The 27,346-nt window shown below is 39.8% G+C and overlaps 3 protein-coding genes and 4 non-coding genes across 8 annotated transcripts; 2 read left to right on the plus strand and 5 right to left on the minus strand.

Moving 5' to 3' along the window:
* The first annotated feature begins 141 nt into the window (after positions 1-141).
* Positions 142-16,070, plus strand: fermt3b (FERM domain containing kindlin 3b). The gene is made up of 15 exons (XM_004545571.5): positions 142-381; positions 1,630-1,754; positions 4,876-5,109; positions 7,145-7,261; positions 7,428-7,596; positions 9,584-9,686; positions 9,799-9,906; positions 10,104-10,238; positions 10,756-10,802; positions 10,957-11,081; positions 13,171-13,277; positions 13,441-13,659; positions 13,884-14,008; positions 14,458-14,599; positions 15,280-16,070. Exons 2-15 carry the CDS (start codon positions 1,631-1,633, stop codon positions 15,457-15,459), a joined length of 1,935 nt encoding a protein of 644 aa, XP_004545628.1. The 5' UTR covers positions 142-381; position 1,630; the 3' UTR covers positions 15,460-16,070.
* Positions 2,932-3,003, minus strand: trnaw-cca (transfer RNA tryptophan (anticodon CCA)). Its single transcript has one exon. It is a non-coding gene; the product is annotated as a tRNA-Trp (tRNA).
* On the minus strand, positions 3,597-3,668 carry trnaw-cca (transfer RNA tryptophan (anticodon CCA)). Its single transcript has one exon. It is a non-coding gene; the product is annotated as a tRNA-Trp (tRNA).
* On the minus strand, positions 6,038-6,109 carry trnaw-cca (transfer RNA tryptophan (anticodon CCA)). The gene has a single exon. It is a non-coding gene; the product is annotated as a tRNA-Trp (tRNA).
* trnaw-cca (transfer RNA tryptophan (anticodon CCA)) lies at positions 6,957-7,028 on the minus strand. The gene has a single exon. It is a non-coding gene; the product is annotated as a tRNA-Trp (tRNA).
* Positions 15,774-21,264, minus strand: trpt1 (tRNA phosphotransferase 1). The gene is made up of 7 exons (XM_014412603.2): positions 21,152-21,264; positions 20,877-20,958; positions 18,166-18,335; positions 17,081-17,258; positions 16,946-17,002; positions 16,743-16,853; positions 15,774-16,638 (listed from the first exon to the last, which is right to left on the minus strand). Exons 1-7 carry the CDS (start codon positions 21,221-21,223, stop codon positions 16,616-16,618), a joined length of 693 nt encoding a protein of 230 aa, XP_014268089.1. The 5' UTR covers positions 21,224-21,264; the 3' UTR covers positions 15,774-16,615.
* On the plus strand, positions 21,261-27,338 carry zbtb3 (zinc finger and BTB domain containing 3). 2 transcript variants are annotated; one of them, XM_004545573.4, is made up of 4 exons: positions 21,261-21,542; positions 21,850-22,004; positions 22,823-23,649; positions 23,965-27,338. In XM_004545573.4, exons 2-4 carry the CDS (start codon positions 21,918-21,920, stop codon positions 25,031-25,033), a joined length of 1,983 nt encoding a protein of 660 aa, XP_004545630.3. In that variant the 5' UTR covers positions 21,261-21,542; positions 21,850-21,917; the 3' UTR covers positions 25,034-27,338. The 2 variants fall into 2 exon arrangements, with proteins under 2 accessions (XP_004545630.3, XP_012773114.3); XM_012917660.4 differs by having other exon boundaries at positions 23,968-27,338.
* Positions 27,339-27,346: the final 8 nt, after the last annotated feature.

Consider the following 27,346-nt stretch of genomic DNA (forward strand, 5'->3'; position numbering starts at 1 on the left):
CTGATATGTCAATAAAAGGTGAAAGTGCTGCTACTAAAGTATAGAACTCATAACTCACACCCTAAAGTTACATTTTTGCTGATTACTCAACACACAAAAATAACATATTTATGCACACCCAAATTGCCATATATGTGTCACTCCCACAGTCTGTCAGTGAAAAATGTTTGAGCCTTTTCACATTTCCGCCTGTCGGAAACTGACAGAGAAAAAAAAAGGAACAAGCAGCAGTGACACAAGTAGCAGAGACCACAACCCAAGAGAGACAAAACTGGTAAACCTTCTCGGAGAAAACCTGGTAAACTTCTTCAGAGATCTTGACAGAGGCGCAGGGGGTCCCCAGTTTCCATTTTTCAAAACCTTGGACGCGGGAAACTGACGGTATTGTCCTTTAAAGTGTGTGTGTGTGTGTGAGAGAGAGACAGCATGAGGACAGAGAGCAAGTTTAGGACAGGGCGTGTGTGTATGCGCATGTTTACGAAGCTTCTCTGTTATACACACATCTGAGGTCATGTATTTACTTTCACCACTTCATGAAATGAAATGTAAAATGATGAAGTGGTCACACAGATGGAAAATTATGATTAGACTCATACAGATGTGGAAAGTGTAGGCCTAAGTAGAGGTGCAGGGGGTATGAAACTTTTATTTATGCATTGTTTTGTCTCTATCTGCTCTTATTTCAGTTCTTAATTAAGTTCAGACACATTTCAGTCCATAAATCCAATATCTTCAAGGTGGGCTTCTACTTTTCATACATATGCAGGAGGACACTGTCTTAACGGGGGATGAACTTCTCACTTTGGGTGGGTCAGAAAGCGGAAGTGTGCATCCATGGTGATAGTTTAAGTCAGAAACAGGAAGTGCTCATCAAAGTGGACATCCCATCCATTATACGTGTGTGTCTGTGTCATGTTGCGCAGTATTATGTGGGTTAAAGTTGGTTTTCTCTGATAGGCCGAAGAGTGATTGGCAGGTCAAATATCCTCCCTTTGTCTCATTCAATATTTTAAATGCCCTGAAAAGCAGAAGGAGGTGTTATATGACCAAAGCTATCCGATTTCTTTTTTAATTTTTTTTTAATTGTTATAAAATAACTCACTCAACTTGTCATCACACTTTTACCCTCTTGAAAAATAATTAATGCATATATCCATAATTCATAATTCAGATATGAACTTATCCCTCATAAAGTACTTTGTAATATTCTTGCATGTTTTTATCTCCTTTTAGAGAGTTTTAAATGTCTTGCAAAAACGTAGATGTATTTCAAACGAGCATCGTTGCTCACTCTCACCCTAACACTCCCTCTGAAACATCTGAACAGTTTTTCATGTCAGTCTCATGGAGCTGATTTTTCACAGTTTGATCAATGTGGCGAAGAAACAAAGGAAAGTTAATTACACGTCTTCTTCCATTGTCTTTGTCATCGTTGTCACATATGTAACAACAAGGACAAATAAAAAGAAACACAAGGCATTTGTCACCCATAATCCATCACATAAAAGATGGAGGAGGGCGATAAAGCTGTTTACTCTCTCCGTGTTTGTCTGTTTATCTGTCACTGTGCTCTGTCAGGCTTGTCTCCTGCATTTCTTTCTCACTATCCCACGCTCTCTTTTTTTCCAGTATGGCGGCGTGGGACCTGTCAGTCACGGTGGAGGACCTGGGGCTCGATGCCCCACCCGTCACCATCAGCGTGGCCTCCGACCTTCACATCGGAGGGGTTATCCTCAAGTTGGTGGAAAAGACACGTGGGTAGCTCTGTCTTCCTCTCTTTGTCTTCCTCTCAGTCACACTTCAGACTAAAATTAGTGTCGTAATTTACATATTCACACAAGAGTTCACATACAGTTAACAAAATTACAAATGCATAGTTAAGGCAAGAAAACTGAATGAATTATTCAGCACACAGTGTGTCACAAGTCCTCTGAACTGCTCTTATAATTTTTTTTCTTTTGTCACCTGCTACATGTTTTCAATTTTAGTTTGTTCACTTCTTCCGCCACTGCTTTCAGCAAGAAACACAACATCAGTCTAAACATATGTTTCATCAAGTAGTTTGTCAATGTGAGACCAATTAGGTTGGACGGATCATGCAGACACCAGTAAGATCTAACCAAAACAGCTCAATCACATGAGGCTGTTTTAGTTTCAGAGAGGATGAATGTAAATGACCTAGGAGCAAACATTGAAGAAGTGAGGAAACAAAGCTATAAATAAAGCTCGGGCAAATTGATCACTTGTTAATTGCGAGCAGGTCTATGCATGCATTCAATCAAAATCAGTCACGCATTATTTAAACATGTTTTGTACACATGCAAAAGATTACACAGCCCTTTGACAGCAGAGACAGACTCCACCCCAGACGAACCCTGCACTGGACAAACAGTAAATTGATTGCAATCATTGGACTGACCAATGTTCAGAACAATGGGAAAAGTTGGGAAGGTCCTTGCTGCCATTTCTGAACAGCTGTAGATTCCAAGGATGTTCCCAGATGCGTTATTCAGATGTGTCACCACTTGTCCAATGTCTAAAAAAAGATCCAAGCTGTCGCTGAGTGTATGTGAACTTCTGACAACAGAAAATAAGGAAAAGCAATAAGGAAAATGTTCAAATCACATCAGGATCAATGCAGAGTGGGTAACAGTGTTGTGCTGCATCTCTCACAATCCAAGATCCATAAGGTCCTGCTGATTTAACTCTGTAGTGAACATATTCCAGTTAATAAAGAGGCTGCACTTTCCTATGACGTGTTTCAGGAACATTAGTGTAAATAATGTGTGGAAAAAACGAAAAACTAGCAGACAAATATGAGCCATGTGGGAACATACTGAAAACAATCTGGCTATTGCCTAGCATTGTTTGGTAGTGGTCACATAAGAGCAGTGTAAAGCATCGTATAAGGAGCAGAAATAAGTAAAGAAATGACCCTGACGTGATTTGAACACGCAACCTTCTGATCTGGAGTCAGACGCGCTACCGTTGCGCCACAGCGTCTCACAGGTGGCCATTTTCTCAGGTCAATGAGTCAATGCAAGGTGTCAGTCAGAAAATTACAACTGATATTTTTTTTATTGTTATAACGTCATTTACTCAACTTTTCATCAAACTTTTACCCTCTTGAAAAATGAGTAATGCATATATTCATCATTTTTATGCACTAGTGGGTAGTAGATATGAAATCGTCCCTCATAAAGTACTTTTTGATATTCTGTTAAGTGTTATAATCTCCTTTCAGAGATTTTGAAATGTCTTGAAAAAATGTTGATGTATTTCCAATGAACATCGTTGCTCACTCTCACCCTCTGAAACATCTAAACCGTTTTTCATGTCAGTCTCTTAAATGTTAAACCTTAAACATTTAAAGCTTATTTTAAACAGGAAGAAACGTTCAGCAGAACCTGGATGAATTACGAGAATAGATCCTCTGTTAACAGATTGCTGGTTTTAGATACAAATGTAATACTGAGGTATCCCAAAAAGTAGCGTTTTCAGTGGAAAAAAGGTTTGGTGACTTCTTCAGTCTCGAGACTGAAGTGAGTCATCTGAGCATGCATCGAGACTTCTCAGAGGGTAAGAGACTAAAGAAATGACCCTGACGTGATTTGAACACGCAACCTTCTGATCTGGAGTCAGACGCGCTACCGTTGCGCCACAGAGTCTGCACAGTGTGTGCACCAACTATGGTTACACACCATTTCCTGTCTTAATGGAAAAAAACAAACAAAAAACTAGTTAATTATTAGGTCACAAATGCAGTGAGCTGGGGTTAGCTTTAAACAAAGAAATTATGTTATATAGTGTGTCATAGCAGTGTTGCTCAAAGCATAGAAAACAATTTTTAATGATCAAATGTCACTAATTAAATATTAAAAATTAAACGAATTTGTGATATTTAATTAGCAATTGCAAACATAAGCACTGTTGCTACCATACAGTACACTAACTACGCTAACTCCCCCGAATCCTAAAATACTTCACACACGTAAAATGTGTAACGTACTAATAACAATTTTTTTTAACTAAAAAAAAACACGACGCTATGGTTTGTAAGTTGTGAAGGTGAAAACACTAAGGAAACCCAAACAATCGCAGGACCCCTACTTGGCAACAGTGGGAACAAAAAACTCCTTTTTAACGGGAAGAAAACTCCAGCAGAACTAGAGAGGGAGCCATTGGTACGAGCAAAGGAACGAGAGCAGAGTGAGAGATAGGACATGACATGTGACATACATATCTAGTAAAGTGGCCAACAGCAGTAATAATAATGTAATACTGTATTCTTTTTATTAGTAATATAATGTAAATGAGGAGGCAGACCAGGTATCGAATAGGTGAAAACCAAAGTTTTGTGGGGGAGATCAGGTAATACCAGCAGCTGCAGACCAATACAACAGCTCTATCATCAATTCTAAATTTTAAGCTCACACATTTCCTTTTGTTTGTTCTACAATAGTTATGCTGTGCATGCAGACTGTATTGACTCCTTTCTTATATTTGTTACATTCAAATGGGAATGGAGACAATATTAGAAACATATTTCCATAACACAGTCAAGTATGGCTGCCTAATATAAGCGGAAAACGGTTCATTTATATTTACAAAAGATTAATGGTCAGTAGAAACTTTTAAGTTGTACTTTTTTGTGAAAAAAAAAGACAAGAAATCACTTTATGGCTTTTGTTAAAACTAACCATACAAAAAGTCAATAAAAAATCCATTATTTTTCAAGTAAAATGCCATTTAAAATATCCGACGATCATCGTAGTAATAAGTAAATTAGAATATTTTTAAAGTAAAGATGACCAGATTCAGTTTCTTGAATAGTTTAACTCTTTTTACTCTGACTTTTGTTTCTGTCCTCTGCAGAGATCAAACAGGACTGGTCAGATCATGCGCTGTGGTGGGAGCAGAAGCAGCGGTGGCTGCTGCGGACAGCCTGGACTCTGGAGAAATATGGTATCCACGCTGATGCCAAGCTAGTCTTCATGCCCCAGCACAAGCCCCTAAGACTGGGTCTGCCCAACGGCATTACACTGAGGCTCCGGGTCTGCTTCTCCAATCCCGTCTTCCAGACAGTGATGGGCATCTGCAGAATGCTTAGTAAGATTTTCTTTCTTTCATTTCTCTCTTTTGTCTAGTTCTCTGTTTGCTAGCAACATCTACACATCTAAGTTCTTTTTCTCATCTCTCCTTCTCAGTCCTGTTGCAGATTCTAAGTACTCAAGCTGTAATATAGCTGTTCACAATAATTTAATCAGTGAAATGTGTCAAAGTGCCTCATTAATACATCGCAGGGTGACTGCAACTATTGCCAGAGAGGGCCTTCCCCATCTGCTTTGTGCTTTCATTTTGTCTAATTCTGGCACTTCTTGGTCTCGATTCCTCACCAGAAATCCCCGGGAGGGGCCAGCAGACTGGAAAGGTTTTTTAAAGCAGCACGGAAGGGGGAAAATAATGACATCTGTCTATAGAAATGTCACACACATGTTCAAAGATAAGGCTTGGTATCATGAAGTAAGCAGTTCCTTTTTAATTATATTTGCTCCTAGAGCTCACTTGTACTGGCAGAAAAGACACATCCATGTTGAGGACATTCTCTTGACTATAAACTTTTATTTTTTATTTCTAATTTTAAATCCCGCATTGCTTCCTGCCTTTGTTGTGACATTGCTTCATATGTTGTTTGTATGGATCAATATCAAGAGGTGTATGTGAGGATTTGTAGGGAGTATGTATGCTCCAAAATTCCACTTTGCTGCAGTTGCACACCACTGCATATAAAGGCACCTAGTTGGCATCTAATAGACAATAAAATTCGTTTTTAAAGTAATATAAAGACAACAGATGTTTGATATAAGGAAGAGGAAAATGACCAGACCTAGGAAAAGAGGAATGCATTTTCCTGAGATGAGATAAATAAAAGCAGCTCTGCAGTGGCACTAAATGTTCAACAAAAGGAAATTTTGAATACCAAATTATAATTTTGGTATGCACTCTTACACTTCACTGATTTAAGCAGTAAATAAATTGACCCTGACGTGATTTGAACACGCAGCCTTCTGATCTGGAGTCAGACGCGCTACCGTTACGCCACAGAGTCGCACGGGTGGTCATTTTCTCAGGTCAGACTCAATACAAAGTGTCAGTGTAATAACACTGGAAAACTTTTGGGGTGGGGTAGAATACTAAAGTAAAGTTTGTTTATAGTATATGTGCCATTTTTGGTACTTATGAAAATCTCCTTTTATGTCAAATTACCTGCTGTACTACAAACACATCACACACAAGCAAATATTAATAAGAACCTGGTTTTAATTTATTAAAATGCCCTAGTTTTAATGTCTTTCTTAGTTAGAGGATAGGAGTGAGATTCTCAGAACCATGAGCCTAAGTGACTCAGACAGACAACCATCTGATCAGGAGTCAGACACACTACTATTGCACCACAAGGTCATGTTACAGCCGTTTGACCAGGGTTGTCAGTTTAACAGATTCTCATCTCTTGCCAATCCTTATCGGGACAACAGTGCATGTACTGCGCAATCAGAGCCTTTCACAGTGGAAGGTTTCAATCCAACGATACTGACAAGTTGGAGGTGGGGGAACGTCAGTGGCAAAATGACAGCATTGACATTAACAGTTTCTTACTATTATATGTACTAATTCTGGTATTATATCCGCCTGTGAACAATTCTCCAGTAAGATGAAGATATCTGCTAATTGTAAGGTAAAGATCCAACAATAATACAGAGAATACACGAAAAATCAAGAATCAAAACGAACAAGGACTTGGTGACAGTGGGAAGGAAAATTACTTTTAAACAGGAAGAAAGCTCCAGCAGAACCTAGATCAGTTATGAGTGAAGATCGTCAGTTAACGGATTGCTGTTAAGTGAGGATACAAATGTAGCATCTAGCTTTGTTAGAGGGTAAGATATTAAAGGACTTGACCCTGACGTGATTTGAACACGCAGCCTTCTGATCTGGAGTCAGACGCGCTACCGTTGCGCCACAGAGTCTATGCTTTGAGTGTTGCTTTAACAATCAGCTTAATACAAGAAGTAAACACACCCCTGAATAACTTATCACCTTTACAGCACTGTTACTGTACATATTATTTATTTATTTTTAATAGACATTCGTCACCCTGAGGAACTCTCCCTCCTTCGACCCATAGAGGAGAAGAAAAAGAAGAAAGACAAAAATTTGGCACCAGAGATCTACGACCTGACCGAGGTGCCCCTTTCCTCGGGTACACGCATCACATTTTATTTACACTGCAGGCATAACATAGTAAAAATTAAATTAAATCATTTCCCATGTAATGTAAAAGGCCTGAAAAACATTTTAAACATTGTGTGCTGTCATTTTAATTAAAACTATGCAGGTCAACCTTATTATTTCCACTCCTTTTGCAGTATCCCGGCCCTGTCTGTATAACGGCATGCCCGCTCACTTTGCCGACTCACCGGAGATGGAGGCCATCTACAAGATGCTGTCAGTCAGTCAGCCTCCCCCTGCCCCTGAGGTCATAGCCAAGCAGTACCGCCCAGCCAGCGTTGTGGACAAGGCTCACATCAATGGCAGGTATGTGTGCACAGGTATCAGTCTGTCAAACCAGGTGTTTACATCGCAGAGGGGAACTGATAGAGTTTCATTGTCCATGTCACACTAATGCAAGATGTTTAACAAACAAGTTCCCCACAAACTGAGTCCTCTTATTAACTAGCTATCAGGGATGCTGCCTCAGTTAGTATTCTTACCCCACAATACAGAAGGCCGGTGTAATCACTCGCCACTTTTCTTTTTCTTTATCAGTCCTGATAAAGAAAACTGGGGATTTCCAGAACTCAGAGCTGTATCTACTGAAGCAGTGGCCTCCTCTGATCTCGAGTTCAGACATATTTTATCTTATGCGCATGCTGGTTCATAAAGATACTACCGCCAGTGCCTACAAATGTATTAAAATAGGAGCTGTTTGAAGGGCTTTTAGACTCTTTGATGTGATAAATTAGGCACAGTCGCAGCTTTTTTAAAGTCTCCTGCTTTATCTCTCTAAAGTTCAAAGCCGCTTTAAACTTCAGCTGCCTCAGCCATTGTTGCATAATTACACATCAAATAAATACTTTTTGAAAACATCAAATACGTGAGCTTACATAAAGCACATTATATCATTAGCTTTATAATAAGTAGTCAGTAATATAGTAATGTGAAAAAGTCTTGAGCCACACGTCATTTCTTCATATTTTACTTCCAAGGAGCCAGACTTCAGACATTAAATGATTTTTCACCCACTTTCAGTCCAGTCCTTGTACCTTAGCAACCAGAATATTTTGTTTGTTTTTCTTTTTATTTAGACCCTCAACACACCTATGAGTCATGCAAGCATAAAATGACACCTAACTCAAGGGATGAACTGGTGTTGTTTATTTCTATTTTTGTAAAATGTTAAAGATAACACAGTTGATTGGCATAAATTTGTATTGTTGCACCTATTCCCAGAGAGCTGTTAGCTATTAATTAGCAGAGTGTGCAGTGTGTCCTTAGAACATTTGTGGAAATGTTAGAAGTAGAGGACAGAAAAAGAAAAATAAACAGTACATGAAAGTCATGTCCTTAAGAAATAGGAAATAATCCAGGAAAGAGTTGACACAGGACTAGAGAGATGCATTTGTCCCTTCTTTTAATCCATTTAATACAGAAATCGTGTCAGTGGAAGGATGCTTGAGAGGAAAATGTAGATATATATGGAGAAAAGGCTGAGGTGTGCTAACAAAATCTGTGGTGACAGGTCTTATGGAGTGATGAATCCAAATTTGAAAAATTTCATTCAAACGGTTGTGAATATGTATGCAGGAGGCAAGCAACCGTCTGTAAAACACAGTGGAGGCTGTGCCATGGTTTGGAGCTGCATTTCACCCAGCAGTGTTTGAGATCTTGTAAAAATGGAATTATGAGCATTGGAAAGTACAGTCAGATTTGGATCCACTATGCAATACCATCTGGAAAGCATCTCATTGACGACAGTGTGTTTAGGACAATGATCACACTGGAGTAAAAGCATGCCATCAGTAATGGATTGATTTCCCCAGAGCCTAGACTTTAATATAATTGAAGCAATGTGTGATCATCTTGACAGATAATAGAACAAAAGAGAGCCAACATTCAAAGAAGAGGTTGAAATGTCCTTCAAGAATCCTGGGGAATTATTTTTGAAGACTACTTAAAGAAATGACAAGAAAGCTTGGCTAAGACACTTCAGACTATGTTAAATAATAATAATGATCACACCCTAGACTTTTGTACACTACTATAAAATTAAGTGAAATACAGAATATAGTTCATATAGAAGTATATGTTTGTTTCTTAAGGTTTTGCACATTTTTTGTTATTCTGCTGTGTTTTGCTATAAGATGTAGTTTCTAAAAACAATCATGTTACCAATTTACTTTGTTTAGGTCAAGCTGTCTATATGATGTCAAATAGTATTTTCTTGTGATTTTAAATACAGATAAACATGGATGTAACAAATATGAAATCATAAACATATATATTCTTTGTCTGTCCCTCTCAGGTGGTTGGACTCGTCCCGTTGTCTTCTGCAGCAGGGCATCCAAGAGAGTGATAAACTCTGGCTTCGCTTCAAATACTATGCTACTTACGATATGGATTCTAAGGTATGTGTGTGTGTGTGTTTACACAAATACAGAGAGTGTGTGTGTGTGCATATTTCTTTGCCAGTATATCAACTCTCTGACCTCATCCTTCTCTTTCCTCTCCACCCTGCAGTATGATGCTGTACGTCTGACCCAGCTCTATGAGCAGGCACGCTGGGCCATCCTGCTGGAAGACATCGACTGCACCGAGGAGGAGATGATGCTGTTTGGAGCTCTGCAGGTAGAAAATCCATCTGCTGACAGTGAAATATGTGAATCACTCTAATGGAAGTGTACATTTCGCTGGATGTCAGATAATATAGAGACTCAAATGTTCTCCCACTCCTCAAAGATATCTGGTCTATTCAATCGTCAGTAAAGCAGTGTCGTATAAAACTGGATTAAATAGGACATTTCTCTGTCTCGTTTTACATGCAGTATCATATCAGTAAGGTGGCTCAGTCAGAGCCCCAGATCATGAGCAACAATCCAGCCATGGACGATCTGGATTCCGCCCTGCAGTCCCTGGAGGTCAAGATGGAGGGAGAAGGCAGCTCTGCATCTGATTTGCTGGTCAGATACAATAGTCTCACCCGAGTCTTTTTAAAATTAAATTATTTTAATAACGGGGAACAGAAATTTATAACAATTTAGGTCCAGGCTTCTCAAAGTGTGGCTTGCAGGCCAGTGGCTGCCTGTGATGATATGTGCTACTGTACACTTTACTACTTTGATCACAGAATGAAACAGAGGGATTATTTCACTTCAATTTTAACCTTCCTAACACTGACAAGTACAGCTGACATTATTAAATGTGATATGCACCTGACTCATGGTTAAAAAAATATAGACCAGCACATCAGTGTTTCATGGTAGAATTTTTCCTATATGGGCCTCCTTGTCCCCCTGATTGGCTTTAAGAACACCTGATTTAAGATATTTCATTAATGGTAGTATTAGCCTGGATCCAAATCCACTGATGATGTAGACAGCATTGAGTTAAATGTTTGGTCTTATGTCAAACTAACATTGATTGACTAACAGTTTTATTGCTAAAACATATTAACTGAAAAACTTGCATTTTATCCAGGAAAATATGACAGCACCAGAACTCACTGACTACCTGAAGATATTTAGGTGAGAGCTGGTTTCCAACTGGTTAAAATAAATTTCATTTTCTTTAAATAAATAAATATTTATTAGTAACCTTCCTCTTTATTTCTAACTTGTTATGAATCTGGGGGAAAAATCCCTGGTGAAATCAGCTAATGTGATTACATGTATATTTCAGACCCAAAAGGCTGACTCTGAAGGGGTACAAGCAATACTGGTTCAAGTTCCAAGATACCTCCATTTCTTATTTCAAGAGCAAAGAGGAAAGCATAGGAGAGCCCATTCAAATGATTAACCTCAAAGGTAATGACTTCGTTACGTACTTTTATGTTATGTTTTTCTGCTATATATAGTGCACCATGCTATTAACAGAATGGTAAGTGTTTAGCACATTTTAAAATAACAGATGTTTACCCAAAGTGATTTCCAGGCACACTTATTTGCAATCCAACTCTCCAAAAATCAATTACAAAACACATAACTTGCCTAAATAGATGATATAATAAAAATAATAACTGGAAAATAAGTCAGAAAATGAGAATAAAAACAACTAAATTGTAACAATGGTAAGAAGTTAAATAAAACAGTAGAAGAAAACATTAACAGTGAGCTTGACCAAACCATGAGAGACTTCAAACTTGATGAAAATGGGCCTGGTAGGTCTTGGAGCTGAATGAAAATTGTCAATTGTTGAGCAGGTTCTTATGTGGGAAGCCAGACTATTCCAGAACTTAGAGGCAATGACAGGTCACCTGTTTTTAGCTGAGAAGAGACATTAAGAGAAATTGGGATGATACGCTGAAGGACCTGGAGGAAAAAGACCTGTAGTATATTATGGCCATGGAGGTCTTTAAAAACAAATAGTACAATTTTAAAACCTTTTAGAAATTTCACAGGTAGCTATTGCATGTGTATAGAAGCTTGATTGTAAGCAGGGGGAACTAAGTTGATATTGTTAGTAAGGTATCTCAAAAATTCAACTTACTGGCTCAGATTTCTGAGGTTTGAATTTTGAGATTATAACCCAAAATTTAGACATATAAATCACTTTTTTATGTGGCAGAGACAAGCTTCCATACTGCTGATCTACAGCAGGAGTGACATGATGTCTTTTCTTTGTACCAGTAAAGACTCTAGCAGAATACCTAACTGAAGGCAAAATACCTTCAGTTATGCTATGATTTGAAGTTGAAGGATATTTTGGCTATCTGTGATTTCAGATCATTCAAACAGTCGAAGAGGTTCTTAAAGGAGTGGTCAATGTCAGGTGTGGCTGGCAGATAAAACTGGGTGCCATCACGTAACAGTGATAGTAAATGTTGTATTCATGAATGCTAGAGTCAAGGGGTAACAAATATATTGAAACTAAAAGAGGACCTAACATGGATCCCTGAGGGATATCACAGTTAGTAGAAACTGAAGCCGTTTCCTATTTGGACACTAAAGGTTGAGGAAAACCAGTGTAGAAACCCTGCAGTCCTACGTTATGCTTCAAATGTTTTGTTGTTCAAATGTTAAAAGTATTTATCTAGAAAGCAACTTGGGAGAAGAGAATTTTTTTCTAAAATCTTGGCAAAGGAAGGTAACTTTGGTATCGGTCTGCAGTTACTAAGGAAATATGGGCAAAGTTTATGCTTCTTTAGAAACGGCTGCATGACTGTGTTTTAAAACAGGAAGGAATGACTCAATTTGCTAAATAATTATAGCGTAAATAGTCAGAATAAAAGGAGACAGTGGACCAAAAGCTGCCATGAAGAAGTGTGCAGGTATTATATTTAGAGAACAGTGATGAAGTTGACTGACTCTCTGAAAATGTTAAATGCGGGGGTGACATTTTAGATCTTCTGGTGTTAATGTTGTCAGTGAAGAAGTCCAAAAACTTCCAACACATATGGAATCACATATCAGACACTGAGTTTTAATATATTGCAAGAAGTGAACACCTAAAGGTAGATAAGTACTATGAGTTAAAAGTGAATTAACCTCCTAGGACCTGGCGTCCACATATGTGGACATCACATTTTGGGTTGTCTAGACCAAAATACTAAATTTTGCTTTACAAGGGCCTGATATCCACTCACGAGGACATTATACTGCCTCTGTTTCATCAAAATTTAAAACGAATATCCTCATATGTGGCTCTCATTTTTCTTAGGAACAAAAATGGCGTAAAAAAAACAAATGTGGTGATTCTTTGTTTTTACATTCATCGGGTCCCAATATGCCCAAATATCAAAGAGAAATTAAAAATGCATGACATGGAAGAGTTCGGGTCTTAGGAGGTTGAGGAGAATCAGCGGGGATCATATCAGTCTCTTCCTACACGCTTTTTGTTTTTAACAGCTTAACCATGAACCTAATGATACCACTTTAATGTTGCTCCTTTACACAGGATGTGAGGTGGCTCCAGACGTTAATGTGGCTGCTCAGAAGTTCCTTATCAGACTCCTGATTCCAGCACCTGAAGGCATGAATGAGGTCTATCTTCGCTGTGAGAACGTGAGGCCACACGCACACCCATACACCTCTTCTCATCTCTACGTGTGACATCCTTTCATTTTCAATGCCTCTATCTTCAGTTCATCATCTCAGCTCTGACCACAGTCACACCTGTCTCTCATGCTCTTTTTTCTATGTTATGTCTTTGAAATTCACCCTGCAGGAGCAGCAGTATGCTCAGTGGATGGCAGGGTGCCGGTTGGGATCCAAAGGCAAGACCCTCGCCGACAGCAGTTTCCAAAGTGAGATCCAGAGTATCCGCTCTTTCCTGGCGATGCAAAAGACCAACTCCAGTTCCAGCAGTGCAAATGCCAGCGAAGAAAGCATCAATACTCACAGTCTGGTGTCACCACGTTACCATAAAAAGTACAAACCCAAACAGGTACAGATGTAGCAACAGGCCACAAAAGGATAAATGTTGCAGATTTATTGTCTTGTGTTTTCACAAAGCAGTATTTTTGATCTCATATATTTTGTGTGGCTCAAATTACCAACCTAAATGACCTTACAGTACAGTAATTTTGTGCAACTGTGCAAATCTGCAACTGCTTATGGCAGCAAAAATATAATTAAATCTCACCTTTTACCCTCTGCCTGCTCTTCCAGCTGACCCCTCGAATCCTGGATGCATACCAGAACGTGGCTCAGCTCTCCCTGACAGATGCATTGATGCGCTTCCTGCAGATCTGGCAAGCCCTGCCTGACTTTGGGCTTGCATACGTTGTTGTCAGGTTAAGTTTAAAGTTTCATTTAAAGCTTTTGAGAGTTGATTCTGTGCCAGTGAACACATCAAAGACCGAAATTCACTGTGACAAGGTTATTATAAAGCACTTGACCTCGAACATCCTCCTTCTGTGTGTTATGAACATTATAAATGTTTTAACAGCATAAAAGCAGAGACTGTAGTCGAGGGAAATGCACGCCCAAGATCGGCAGAAATGTAGTTCATGCTAAAAAAAATGAAACTAACCTAACATTTTTTTTTTCACTTTTTGGGTAGACAGAAAGAAAAATTTTAAACATCCTTCCACCAGCAATGTGCAAAGTCATCAGACTAAGCGTAGTTCTGTAGAAGTTTAATCATTTTTATATGGAGGACTCAAGACTGACTTTTATCTAAAATAAATAAATAAATAAACTTAGAGGAATCTAAACAAAATATACCCCCCCCCCCAAACAGGTTCAAAGGCAGCCGGAAGGATGAGGTACTCGGCATTGCTCCCAATCGCTTGATCCGTATTGACCTTAGTGTGGGTGATGTAGTGAAGACCTGGCGCTACAACAACATGAAACAGTGGAACGTCAACTGGGATATTAGACAGGTATGACTCATATCTTGAACAGGCTTCTGTCTGATAATTTAAAAATGTCTAGAATGCTCATTTTCAACTTCACGTTTTCATTCTCAGAGGTTTTTATGATTCATAGTTCTGACAAGAGGTTTGAACCTTCTACTCGCTGTCCTGACCTCATATTTTACCAAGAGTTTTAGAAAATTGTCTAAGAGGGAGAACTCTGAGTAGTCTGAAGCCTGAACCTTAGGCTTGCAAGAATAATTACTTCTTGTACAACTGATGTACAATGCCTTATTACACAATGGTATTTGTGATAACTGAGCATGAATGAAAAGACGCTTGTGTGTTTAGAGACAGACCCACAAACCAAGCATGAATTTAGCTGCACGCTAAAGACTTCTGAAAACATGCTGACAGTGTGTCTTTCAATAAAGTGACATTTATAGTTCTTACTGGTCAGATCTTTTAATGGAAATGGTTGTGAAACTGTGGGGCACAGACAACCAGGTGAAAAACCTGAAATGAAACTGAGATTGATGAATATGCTTTTACAAAACCAGAAAGAAAATTTAGGAGCTATTGCCCTAATGACTTACAACGTGGGATATGTATGTATATTTGTAGTGAAGATATTTTTCATCCCTGGATTAATATTTTTTTTCTAAATAGCTCTGCATTTCTTTTGTGTTAATTTTCATCTACTCCAGATGGCCATTGAGTTTGAAGGGAATGTGAACATTGCCTTCAGCTGTGTGACTGCTGATTGCAAAATTGTTCATGAGTTTATCGGAGGCTACATTTTCATGTCGACACGCAGTCGGGAGAAGAGTGAAACGCTCAATGAGGAGCTATTCCACAAGCTGACCGGTGGCCACGAAGCTCTCTAAGACTGAAACACAAAAGCCCAGACAATGGGATGGTTGACAGCCCATCAGACCTCCTGTGTCTCAGTGGAAAACCAGCTTGGAAAAAGACTTAATGTTTAACTCAAGCAGCCACAAAAAGATAAGGAAATCATCAAAAACAAGATACTCAGTTTACTGTAAATGTGTTAGAAACTTGTAAGTACACCAAGTTTTCCATTCACACATCAGTGGATGTTAAACTTGATATGTTCTGACATGTTCAAGACTCCAGCGGTCCTCATGCTGACTTCCCCCCTCCCTACAGGATGGACTGCTGCTGGGCCAATCTGCTGGGCTTCTGGTCCAGGTTCAGCAGGCGTCATAATCAGACTCAAAGAAATGTAAAATCAACAGCTGAATCAGCCAGCTCTAACTTCTAACTACTTTTCTGAACTCACTCTGTCAAGAAATGTAATCAGCATTGCTCAGAATTGAAAGCCTTGAATGTCCAGAGCTCCAGACCCAGTGTTACTTAAACTTTTTATTAGAAATTAATGTTACAGGTAATGATATGACTGAGAAATATAAGATAAATGGCAAAATATTCACCACATAAAACATTTACTAAAATAAATAGAGCTGTATACTTTTCATTATCTCTTGTTTTCCCTGTGACATATTTTGGCAATTTCTTACACAGGAAACCTCAAACAAGTTATCTTCCCTCACACACTGTGCGTGTCAGTCCATATCTTACTGGAAACTGCAGTCCGTTAAACCTCAATGTCTGCATCCTCTCATTTCCCATGCTTAGCCACGTGACTAACCACATGCACAATACGCTTTATTTAAAGATCTGCCAGTTAAAATATCCTGGTAGTCATTGGTACAATGCTTTATTTAGCATGAAGTGGGGAAAACAAGGCTTCTGTATTTTTAAGTTTGTTGAATTGTCATATAAAAATAAGGATACACCTTCTGTCCTGTTCACTTTCAATAATGAATCAACAGTTTAAAGTTTACCAATCAGGTGCCACTTTGGGAGATTTCTGAATATACACTTCTGTTGCTGATAAATCGATGCTGCTGGAAAACAAGTGTTGCCAGGGGAACTGGGATAAGCATCAACCAACCGTCGGATGCTAACATGGTCAGGTGAGTGCGGTAATGACCAATGACAGGACAGCACTCTCTGCTGTTACTGCAGTGGCAGGATGCTCCCTGGAACACAGCAAAAGAGAGCTCAGTGAACAAGGAAATAGTGAACCCAAATCCACGTAAGCATAAAATCTAAACTTTTATTTCTGTATAAGAGTTTTTCTTACTTGAAGGTCTCAGTCTTAGAGCTCGGCTGAAGTATTTAGGTTGAATTTTACCCTCAGCATCACCTTCAGTCAACAGCACATCATTCTCAGACCAGAAGAACTTGATACCATCTGTAGAGACACATAAAACTAGTAGCATTGGTTCCTACACATATAGAGTAAAGGTAGATAATTGGACAGCAGCAATCGGGGTTTAATCTTACCAGCCAGTGCTTTGGGGACATCAATAAACACAGCTAGATCACAATCTTTCCTCATGCCTGGTGGGGGAAAAAAAAATAACGCTGTAGTACAAACCTCCTGACAAGCTACTCTCCATCAAACTCACACGAGCATACCACTGATGATGCCGTCCTCCCCTGGCAAGCCTTGTGCCAGATGGATGTGTGTCCTCTTCATGCGGCTCAGGCCCTGCTGCTGGATGGAGCTCCAGTTTCTGAGGTAGGAGCCATGAACAGCCTCAGCAGGGCAGTCTGGAGAACCAGCCATGACCGGTTTCAGCTCCAGATCCACAACCTGACCGTGGAAACACAGCCAGGATAGCCACAGATTTACAAAGCCGCCTTAAATCTGGTAAAGAAAGGCATTCTGGTTACTATTGCTTTATTTTAGTAATTAGTCATGGGCAGTTGATTAGTATCGGAGAAAATAGTGAGAGAAATTATTAAACTCAAGCCCAGTGAGAGTTTGACTGATCCCATGCTCAGCTGAAATGTCAACAACAGTGGCAGTGTCAAAAAATTTAAAAGGAAGATATTCCCCATTGTTATTGGGCCTAAACCTAACATCAAATGCAAACGCTCGTGCAGGGTTTTTCCAGCATCAGTGGGGCATTTGGGAAGGCCTGACTACACATATAATCATTATCAGTCTGTACACATTAAAGACAGCTACTCTGTGTATCCGTGTATTTTCCTGTAATTTAAGATTGTTAAAAATGTAATTTTGGGATTAATTCTAAGACACTGATACGCTGATATTCCAAAGACTCTATTTACATTGATTTATTACATTATTTGGGATAAAATGGAGTTTGTTTTACCATGTTGTAGGACTTCTTCCATGACAAGAATGCAAAGAAATAGAGTAACTTCTTCAAAATAGTCTTTGACTCACTAACACTCTCCCACACATACACATCTACAGTATATTAGGCACAAATTGGGTATATGACTAAAGCAAAGTCTGCATTTTCTGAGTTGCTTTTTGGTTTTATGTCCCAAAAGTATATAAATCACATTTTCATCATATTTTTCTAATCATTTGCTGATCAGCAAGAACAAACAAACAAACTGAATATTTACTGAATTCAGCATCTAGCTAGGCGATAATGCAATATAGCCAATGTGCTGACAACAGCAAGTATAAGCTTCTCAGAGTTTACAGGTGTTGACATGTCTTACAATTTTGTAACTCTCATTACCTGTACTGAATGACCCTGATTGGCCCGAATCTGCAGCCGGCCATCCTCAGGGTGGGTACAGAGCTTAAAGCGCTGCTTGTCATTTGTGGCCACAACTCTCTCAACGTCTTCCAACGAGTACGAGTGGAACTGCGGATGAGCCAGGAGATCCTCCACAAACAGGAAGCCGTCTATATGTGAAGAGAGCTGTTATGACTATGGTCAAATTTCCCCTGTGGATGTTACAGCCCTGTGAGCAACAAGTTGTTTGTTTGAGGCACTGATCCAATTTGGCAGCATTTTCTCTACAAATAATCCAAAAAAAAAAACAGCAAAAGGATGTTAAAAAGTTCAATATTAAAATTAATAAAAATAAAAATAAATCTAAGGTCTGCATCTGCTATCAAAATTATGACAACATCATTAAATGGGATCTGTCCATAGGTGAAATTTGTTATATGGACATCAGAAATATGTATCACCCACTTTTCTAATTGCTTAAAATTGTTCACACTACTTATTTCATATTGAATGCATAAGTCTTTTTGGTGTAACTGAAGTTTTTTACCCTTCTTGTTGTTTACATCAAGCAACGTGATTGTGATTAAGACAACTCTAGGTATTTCACCAGTGAGTGTTTTTCTAAGGATGCATTCCAGCATCACATGTAGACAAAACACAATGAATCAAATTTATGAATGATAATAATCAGAGGTTCCTCTAGTTAGTTGGTACTAATCTCTATGCGTCCTCAGACTTTCCCAATGCATAGTTTGTACATGCCTAAAGGAAAACATTATGCTCCTAGGCTCTGATCCTAGGAGCATAAGAAAGGGCTACAAGCACAAGCTCCATAGAGGCAGAAATCTAGCACAGCTGATAAAGACCAAAGTTGAAGACTGTGCAAAGGTGCTCCAAAGACACTCCAGCACATAGTAGAAAAAGGTAAGATGGTACCTGGGACAATATACACCAAGAGAAACAACCAAGTGGCTGGGATAGTATACAGGAACATCTGTTCCACATATGGACTAGAAATCCCCAAGTCCTCATGGCAAACACTGCTGAAGGTGCTTGAAAATGGCAGGGCTAAGGCCCTGTGGGATTTCAAGTTCCAGACAGACAAGCAGCTGCTGGCCAGCCAAACAGACATAGTGTTGGCTGACAAGGAGCAGAACACTGCAGCTGTGATAGATGTGGCAATCCCAGCGGACAGCAATATCAGAAAGAAGGAACACAAGAAAACAGAAGTACCAACAACAACTGGAGGAGATGCAGAATGTCCAAAGTGATCCCAGCAGTAAAAGGAGCAACAACCCTGAAACTCGACGAGCAGACCAGCAGATTTCAGGCACAACTTTAGTGTAAGTGCTTTTCTGTCTAACATTCACACACATTCATACTCTGATGCATCAGTGGATGAATGTGCCTTAGCAAGATACACATTGGGAACAACCAGGGATCAAACTACCAAACTTCTGATTAACAGATACACTACGTCCTTATACACTAATTACCGGAACTGAGCAATGGCTGTAGCTCAATGTATAATACTGTACCAGCTGACCCTGCTCTGAGTCAGAGCTCCAAATTGTCTTGTTTAAAGCAGCTTCTTAATGTTAAGGAAACCAAATTTATGTTGGTTTACAGAAATCACCCTCAGATCTCAGATAATATTGGTAAGCATATCCAGCAGAAGACTTTGTGAAGAAAGTATTATACTACAAATACCTGGGTGAATGACATCATTTTCTTTAAAGGTCATATTGGGTACTCAGTAAAATGTTTATATTGGGTTTTATTTATTTTAAACTGCCCATCTTAATTTTGCTGTTAGGTAAACATATGTACAGGCTACGTTCTTAAATGTCCTTTATAATGGTGACATTAATTACATGCAGGTTATCTCTATGTATCAGGGCCCTTTATGTTTTCAGTACACATCACTTGTCTTAGCCCTTAATAGTGGTGATTTAGGGCTTTTAATGATTTATTTGAACTGCAGAATGATTATAGTATGATTATACTGCCCACATGGACAAGCTAAATGACTTCTGGAGAAAAGCTTTATGCTTAAATAAGATAAGATAAGATAAGATAAGATAAGATAAGATAAGATAAGATAAGATAACCTTTATTAGTCCCACACGTGGGAAATTTGTTTTGTCACAGCAGGAAGTGGACAGTGCAAAAGTTATGACGCAAAAATTAGAATACAATAAGAATAAATACAGTACACAGCTGTACAGAATAGAATAAAATAATATACTATATACAGTAGAATAAAATAGAATAAAAATATACAATAAGATAAAAATAGAATACGAATGCTATATACAACTGAGTAAAAATACAACGATGCCAGAAAGGATTATTGCACTTAGTGTTATTGCACATGTGTGGATGTGTGTGTTTGTTCAGTTAAAGTCTTTGTTGTGGAGTCTGACAGCAGTGGGGAGGAAAGACCTGCGAAATCTCTCCGTCCCACAAATGAGACAAGGATAGAGCTAACTGACCACAATCACGAGGTATTTCTGGAGGTGTAAGTGTGAGGCTGGTTTTGATGCTCATTATAAGTGTTTGTGAACTTCCTGTGTGTAATTGCAGGTAATAATATGAAAATTTGCTACATTTTCAAATGAAAACTCCTTTAGAGTCCTTGCTAAATTTGCATCCCTACCAGTCTACCCTGCATTATCTATGTTACCTAGATCTGACTGTAAGCAGCTCACCTGTACCCATTTGCAGACCCATCTGGCTGGCTCCATGGCGAAGTGCATAAGACATGGATTTAGAGAGGCGGACATCTCTGTCCTGGTGGTGGAAAAGGCATCACTTTCAGTAACATACACACACTGAAATTTAGTTCTAATTATAGCTGTGGTTTAAATATAGGACCTAGACTTTACCATGCCAAAACCCTCATACTGCCTGTCATACAGCTAATACTATGAGATATTAAAAAGACGGGAAATTATCCCAATTGAATGGGTCAACAAACTCTCACCTCTCCACCACGATGTCCTCTCCTTCCTCTTCCTCTTTTGCCACTTCCTCCCCCTCCTTTGGCACTGTCCATGAACGCACAGGCAGCTCAGCTTTTCAGACCTCGTTTTACAGCTGTTGTATGATAAATTTCACTGGTTTTAATTCTGCGAAACGTTGCATAGGATAATATTTGTTGTCAGTGCATTGCGCGTAGCGTTTTGGCTTGCTCTCGCTTCCTGTGTGTTCCCGTTCTCCGCTTGCAGGTGGCACTGTGACGGGCAGTGCTCCGGTAATTCGGCACCACAGAGGAAAAGCGGGGTTTTTTTTTTCTTTTCTTTTCTTTTTTTTTTTTTTTTTGTCCTGGAGGAAAACATCACTCAGACAGACAGCTGTTGTCTGAGTGGCTGCAGGTAAGAAAATGTTCAGGACACCCACCAAAAACAATGACGCACTCAAGAATAGAAACGATCGTTTCCGTCCGTGGTAAATAAGAACCTATCTGGTAAATAGCAGGCTCTAAAGTAGGGACTGTCCGGATACTCCTAGTGCTGGAACTGAACACAGAACCTGAGCTAACTTGGCTAACTAATGCTAGCATCGTTGAGCTTGGGTTACCTGAATTTCTGGCTGGGCAGCAGGGGGGGGGATTTCTGAAAAGTGTACGCTTTCAGTCGTGCTTCTTCTTCTCCTGTTTGTGTGAAACGTCCCATGTTACAGATTGAGCTCGTGGATGAAGAGATCTGCCAGCGGACCGAAGAATTCGAGCAGGTCACCATGGAAACCTAATGTTAGCAACGTTAAAGCTGGACGGCTGTTTAAAGTCTTACCTGCCATTAAACAGCGCTGAAAGACGGAAACACGAAGAGTTTGCCGTGAGTCTTTTATTTTATCTCTCTCTCTATATATATGGTGATAGCCACTTTAACTTTTTGCTCCAAATAATCAATTTCCAATTTTAAAAATAGCTTCTCTCTTTTTTATTTATAGCCGTAGCCATTTATTTACTGGTATAATGATTTAAAAACAACAACAACAACAAAAAACTGCATAACTGTATATAACTGTATAAATCTTGCACTAGCAATTCTGACCTCGGCATTATCCAGTGTCTGTTCTGGAAAAGTAATGTATCTTGGTGCAAAATTAGATGAGACATGTCATTATTCAACAGTTATCGTTTATATGGAACAGTGTCAGAAATCATATATATTTTGTTAGTAAGTGTAAGTAATTAGGAAATGTTTGTGTTGTATTTAGCTGTAGTGTCCCCCTATGATTTCTCTACAGGTAGTCTTATAAAATATTATTAGATGTTTATCTAAGCATTAACATTAATTTATCTAAAGAGTACATCTAAAAAAATCACACTGTCACTCAGAGAAAATAAGTTAATTAACTTATTTAGTTTATTGTGCTTTATTTTGTGCATAGGTAACATGTTGTCTCCCTATAAAGCAGACATGTCATAAATGCTTTATTACACACTGTGATAACTATAATGTGTTTCCAGCTTTGAGGACATTTTAAACATTTTCTAGTGCACAATATTTACCTACAGTTATCCCACAAGAACAGATCCTCTTTTTGTATAATTGTGCTTTGCTTTACTGTATTGTGATTCAGTATAGTTTCATACAGAAGCTTTCACTTGTAGGGGTTAAACGCATCTCTCCCTGTCTTTTTTGCTCAGGTGATGGAGTTTCCTCAGCATTCCCAGCAGCTGCTGTCCGCCCTGCGGTCTCAGCGCCAGCGGGGCTTCCTCTGTGACTGCACCGTCCTGGTGGGCTCATCCCGTTTCCTGGCTCACCGGGCTGTTTTGGCCTCCTGCTCGCCATTCTTCCATATGTTCTACTCAGACTCTCCAGGAGGAAACAGCACCAGCAGCTCTGTCACGCTCGACAGTGACATTGTCACATCAGCTGCATTTGGCTTGCTCTTGGACTTTGTCTATGAAGGAGTGCTGCAGCTTGAAGAGTCACCTCCAGTGGAGGACGTATTGGCAGCTGCAAGCTTTCTACACATGAATGAGGTAGTAAGAGTTTGCAAGAGGCGGCTGCAGAGACGAGGGCCTCTGGCTGAGGCAGACAGCACACGCTCTGAAGAGAGTGCTGGTTCGAGGAAGGAAATAGAGACACGGAGGAAGGATGGGGGTGACCGTGGAGCAGAGCCCATGGTGGCCATGGCATCAGATCACTCAAATCCAGTCACCATAGCTGCACCACTGTTATCAGCATCCATGGTGGCAGAGAGGAGCCATGTAGAGACTGTGAAGTCTGAACAAAGGACTGGTGGGCAGTCATCAGAGGCACGAGTTCAGACTCCTTTGAGCCCCGATCTCGCCGATACCACCCAGCCAGGCATGGATGGCCCTCCTCTGCCCCCAGGTGGAGAGCTGGTGCAAGGCTTCATCACAGGCCAGTCTGCCCCTGCTCCTGGAGGTCACATCAGGATGGGGGCTGTGCATCAGGGAGAAGGCACAGCACTCTGTAGTCCTTGTAGCACCACTGAGACATGCAGGTAGATAAATTGTTGATTTACAGACAGAAAATAAGGAAAAACAAGAACACTTCAATGGCAGCATACATTACTTAATTCTGTTCTATAATTATTTAGTGTTGTCTTTAATTCAGTTTCATAATCAGATGTTTTTAAGGGTGTAAGGACATATATATATATATATATATATATAACAGGAGAAGTAAAGTAAAATCTGATTTCAATACAGCCTTCACTGAGAGGACTTATGATCATTATTTAGATTAAACCATAAGAAATTGAACATTCTTATTTCTTTTTATCAAAAGGCTTTGTATCTTCCTTTTTATTTTTCAGCAGTAACCAGCAGCCTTCCTCCTCATCTTCTTCTCTGGTCCCAGTGAGCCAGGCTGCTGGTCGCTCACTGGTTGCTCTTCCCCAGTCAGAATCCAGTGCACATCCTGATGAACCGCAACTCCCACGCAATGGCTCTTTAGGGGAACCCTCAGTCACTGATGACAGAAGTACATTAGGCAAAGGACAGCAGATGGTTATGTTGATCCAAGCATCAGCTCTGACCTCACATTTACAATTAAGCGCACCAAAGACGCTGTCCCGGCGTGCGCCTCCACAGATCCGAATTCAGAGTGCCATATCGCTTCAAACCCAGAGCTCAGAATCCCTCGCTGCTGCTCCTCCTCCTCAGAGACAAATGCTTAAAGGACCTGAGGGGGGCACTGGAGCTTCATCTAATACTAAAAATCACCCTCTAATGGGAACAGATAGGAGAGGCAATGATGGAGAGAATGTGAAAGTCAAAGTGGAGGCCATTGTTATATCAGATGAAGAGCTAGAGGATGAGAAAGAGGAAAGCAAAGAGGGAGAACCCGTGATGGAAGTTGATGATGACTTTGAAGATGACATCCAGGAAGAAGATCTGAACAGCCCTCAGTTTCTCTCTTCTCACCCACAGGGCTTCTTACAATTGACCTCCCAAACAAATGATTACTCCTTCCCCCTCTCTCCCTCCTCCTCCTCCTCTGGGGCTGGACCTTCCTCCCAGGATGCTTCCTCTTTCACTGCATCCCTCATTCCTCCATCCACATCTCAGCAGCACTCCGACCCTGTTGCATATTTCCAGGAGCTCCAGGACTCTGTAGGAAACTTCGTAGAGGACGTACCAACGTGTGGTGTCTGTGGAAAAACTTTCTCGTGCACCTACACCCTGAGACGCCACGCCATTGTGCACACACGGGAGCGGCCGTATGAGTGTCGCTACTGCTACCGAAGCTACACACAATCGGGCGATCTGTACCGACACATTCGCAAAGCGCATGACCACACACTGCCAGCCAAACGCAGCAAAGTAGACACAGAGTCCTCTCTGCCAGCGCAGCCACCACCACCACCTCCACCTCTTAGCTAACACAGACACCTTTCAATTCCACAACAAAATGTACAGTATGTACATTTTCTCAAAGACTCCATACTGTTCAGTATGTAATCTGGACCAACCACCTTTCCTCTCTTTATTCTCTTCATAGCTGCCTTCACTTCCTCCTTACTAATCCTCTGCATTTCCTGATTCACTATCTTTTGTCTGTCCTCTTCTCTGATTTTTTAATTCATCAGCTCCTTAAAGTACTCCTTCCATCTGCTCACCACACATTTCATTCATCAGTATGTTTCCATCTCTCTTTGTCCTTAATCACTCTAAAGCTGAGTTTATGATCCAACAGAGAGAGCATGTTTGCTGTCCGCTGGCAGTTTTGGGGTTGCCCGTATACCTGCAGAGAGCTCCGTTGTCATATGGAAGCAGTGTACAAAGTATGTGGTGCAACCGGTCTGTGAGCCACTTTTGCTTGTGCTGTTGTTGATCCATCAGCATACATACAGCATATATGACATACAAAAGAGCTGAAGTGAAGCAGAGTGTTAAAACAGTAAAAAGTTGTCAACTGCAGCCACTGCCTGTTCTGTATTTTTCACCCCGAATGGAAAGATGTACGCTGACAAACACATTTTTGGGACCATAAATTACGCTTAGCCTGCTGCACATATTTCGTTACATACGTTCGTGAAAATTGAAACCACCATTTTTTAAACCCAGCAGCAGGGGAAATGGCTACAAAAATAACTCTGTGGTCCCCAAGTCTGACGAAAGGCCACAGACCGAGCAGCAGGTATATTCTTGCCTCAACGTCCACCTTTTTTTGTAGTGTTCATGTCGCATATTAATAAAGTTGCAGGGTTTTCTGACGCATTGCTGTGATGACAACCACGCAGGTTAGGTAGTACTGATTTGTAATGGAGAACCAGTCGATCTGAGTTGACTCCCGTGGCAAATCAATCCGAGTAGGTACTAATGGAAAAGGGGGATCTAGAAGAGGGAGGAAAAATCGATCAGTAACATTTGCAATGTGGCGTTATATTTCTGGAGTAAATATAACGCAACATTGCAAATGTTACACACAAAAAATAAAAATCGTGGCTGGTTAAATGTTTGAGTGGCTGAGAGAAAATTTCCCACCCCTGCCACTGACTGACTTTTATATCTCTCACTTTAAAAACGCTCCACAGATACCCCAACTTTCCTTTCTGGAAATTTGATCCCAATCTTACCCACACATATTGGTACTTCTTTTATTCACAAATCTAATCTGTTTAATGTTCACTGTTGTCTACTGGAGCCCTGGAACAGATTTGATAGCTGTACTATTGTGTACTCTTTGTAATATTAAGTGACACCTCGCACCCAAGTTTGTAATTTTAAATACCTTCATCATTGTTGCATCAAAGACGTATGTTTGTTAAAATTATCAGAGATGAAAAAGATGTCTAAAAATATTAGTCATGTGACATACTATACCACTTATGCTTTATTAACTCAAAACAAACACAAAGGTTTTATTTTTTTATTTGTTAAATTTGTATGACTGCTCTTTCAGTGCCAGAAAGTTGATTTTTGTGCCATTTTAAACCCCCAAATGTGAGCTCGAACTGTTTTGAAGTCACTTTGTCAATACCTGCCTTGTTTCTTTCTCGTTTTCATTTCCTTCCTCTTTATCTCCAATGCAGTAAGTGTCAAATGAGGAACATAAAGTAACTGATCCAGAAATACTGAAGTTGCATCTGAAAATAATGGAAATGGATAAAGGTGTTAAATTAACTTTTTTATTTCCAGTGACCTGCACAGGATTGGATTTTACATTGTAGTTTACTGCAAGTTATGCTCCCAGCTCTGTGCATGTCCGGTCGTAACGTCTGTGTCTTATCACCACACATTTCAGACTTTGTTTGACATTGTTCATTAGATACAATCAAATGTTGTCAAGGAGACAAAACCCTGAACGCTCCTGGCCAACATTTCTTGATTAGCTAACAGGTTGATTAATCTCATACCAGTTTTACTTCTGTAATTTGACAGAACAGCATATCGTCTCAAGTGCTTGAAAAGAAGGCAGCTGGACTTCTTTATGTTCTTCTTGCCTCTCATCCAAGCGGCTTCATCAGCTGTCTGAGAGTCTTAGTGGGGACTGTATCCTTGGAGGTGGACCTGAGGGTCATTTACGCATTTGCAATGAATAGTTTTCAAGCACTTGAAACTACCATGACTGAGAACCACCACAGTATCGACACACTTGAACACATGCAGTTTTCTGCCTTCTGTTTAAACTTTAAGTTAATGTTAAACACTCTTTCATTCTGCACCACCTTAAGTGTATTTGTATGACAGCTG

The sequence above is a fragment of the Maylandia zebra genome, linkage group LG2, assembly GCF_041146795.1.
Source record: "Maylandia zebra isolate NMK-2024a linkage group LG2, Mzebra_GT3a, whole genome shotgun sequence".
In the NCBI taxonomy this organism is placed as follows: Eukaryota; Metazoa; Chordata; class Actinopteri; order Cichliformes; family Cichlidae; genus Maylandia; species Maylandia zebra.

Coding starts and splice junctions, on each gene's coding strand:
- trpt1 (XM_014412603.2), bottom strand. CDS start 21,223: ATGGACAGTGCCAAAGGAGGGGGAGGAAGTGGCAAAAGAGGAAGAGGA. Junction 18,336..20,876: donor GGGTCTGCAAATGGGTACAG/GTGAGCTGCTTA, acceptor CTTCACATATAG/ACGGCTTCCTGTTTGTGGAG. Junction 16,639..16,742: donor TCTAAGACTGAGACCTTCAA/GTAAGAAAAACT, acceptor GCTGTGTTCCAG/GGAGCATCCTGCCACTGCAG.
- fermt3b (XM_004545571.5), top strand. CDS start 1,631: ATGGCGGCGTGGGACCTGTCAGTCACGGTGGAGGACCTGGGGCTCGAT. Junction 1,755..4,875: donor CAAGTTGGTGGAAAAGACAC/GTGGGTAGCTCT, acceptor TGTCCTCTGCAG/AGATCAAACAGGACTGGTCA. Junction 7,597..9,583: donor AAGGCTCACATCAATGGCAG/GTATGTGTGCAC, acceptor TGTCCCTCTCAG/GTGGTTGGACTCGTCCCGTT.
- zbtb3 (XM_004545573.4), top strand. CDS start 21,918: ATGTTAGCAACGTTAAAGCTGGACGGCTGTTTAAAGTCTTACCTGCCA. Junction 22,005..22,822: donor GGAAACACGAAGAGTTTGCC/GTGAGTCTTTTA, acceptor TTTTTTGCTCAG/GTGATGGAGTTTCCTCAGCA. Junction 23,650..23,964: donor AGCACCACTGAGACATGCAG/GTAGATAAATTG, acceptor TTTATTTTTCAG/CAGTAACCAGCAGCCTTCCT.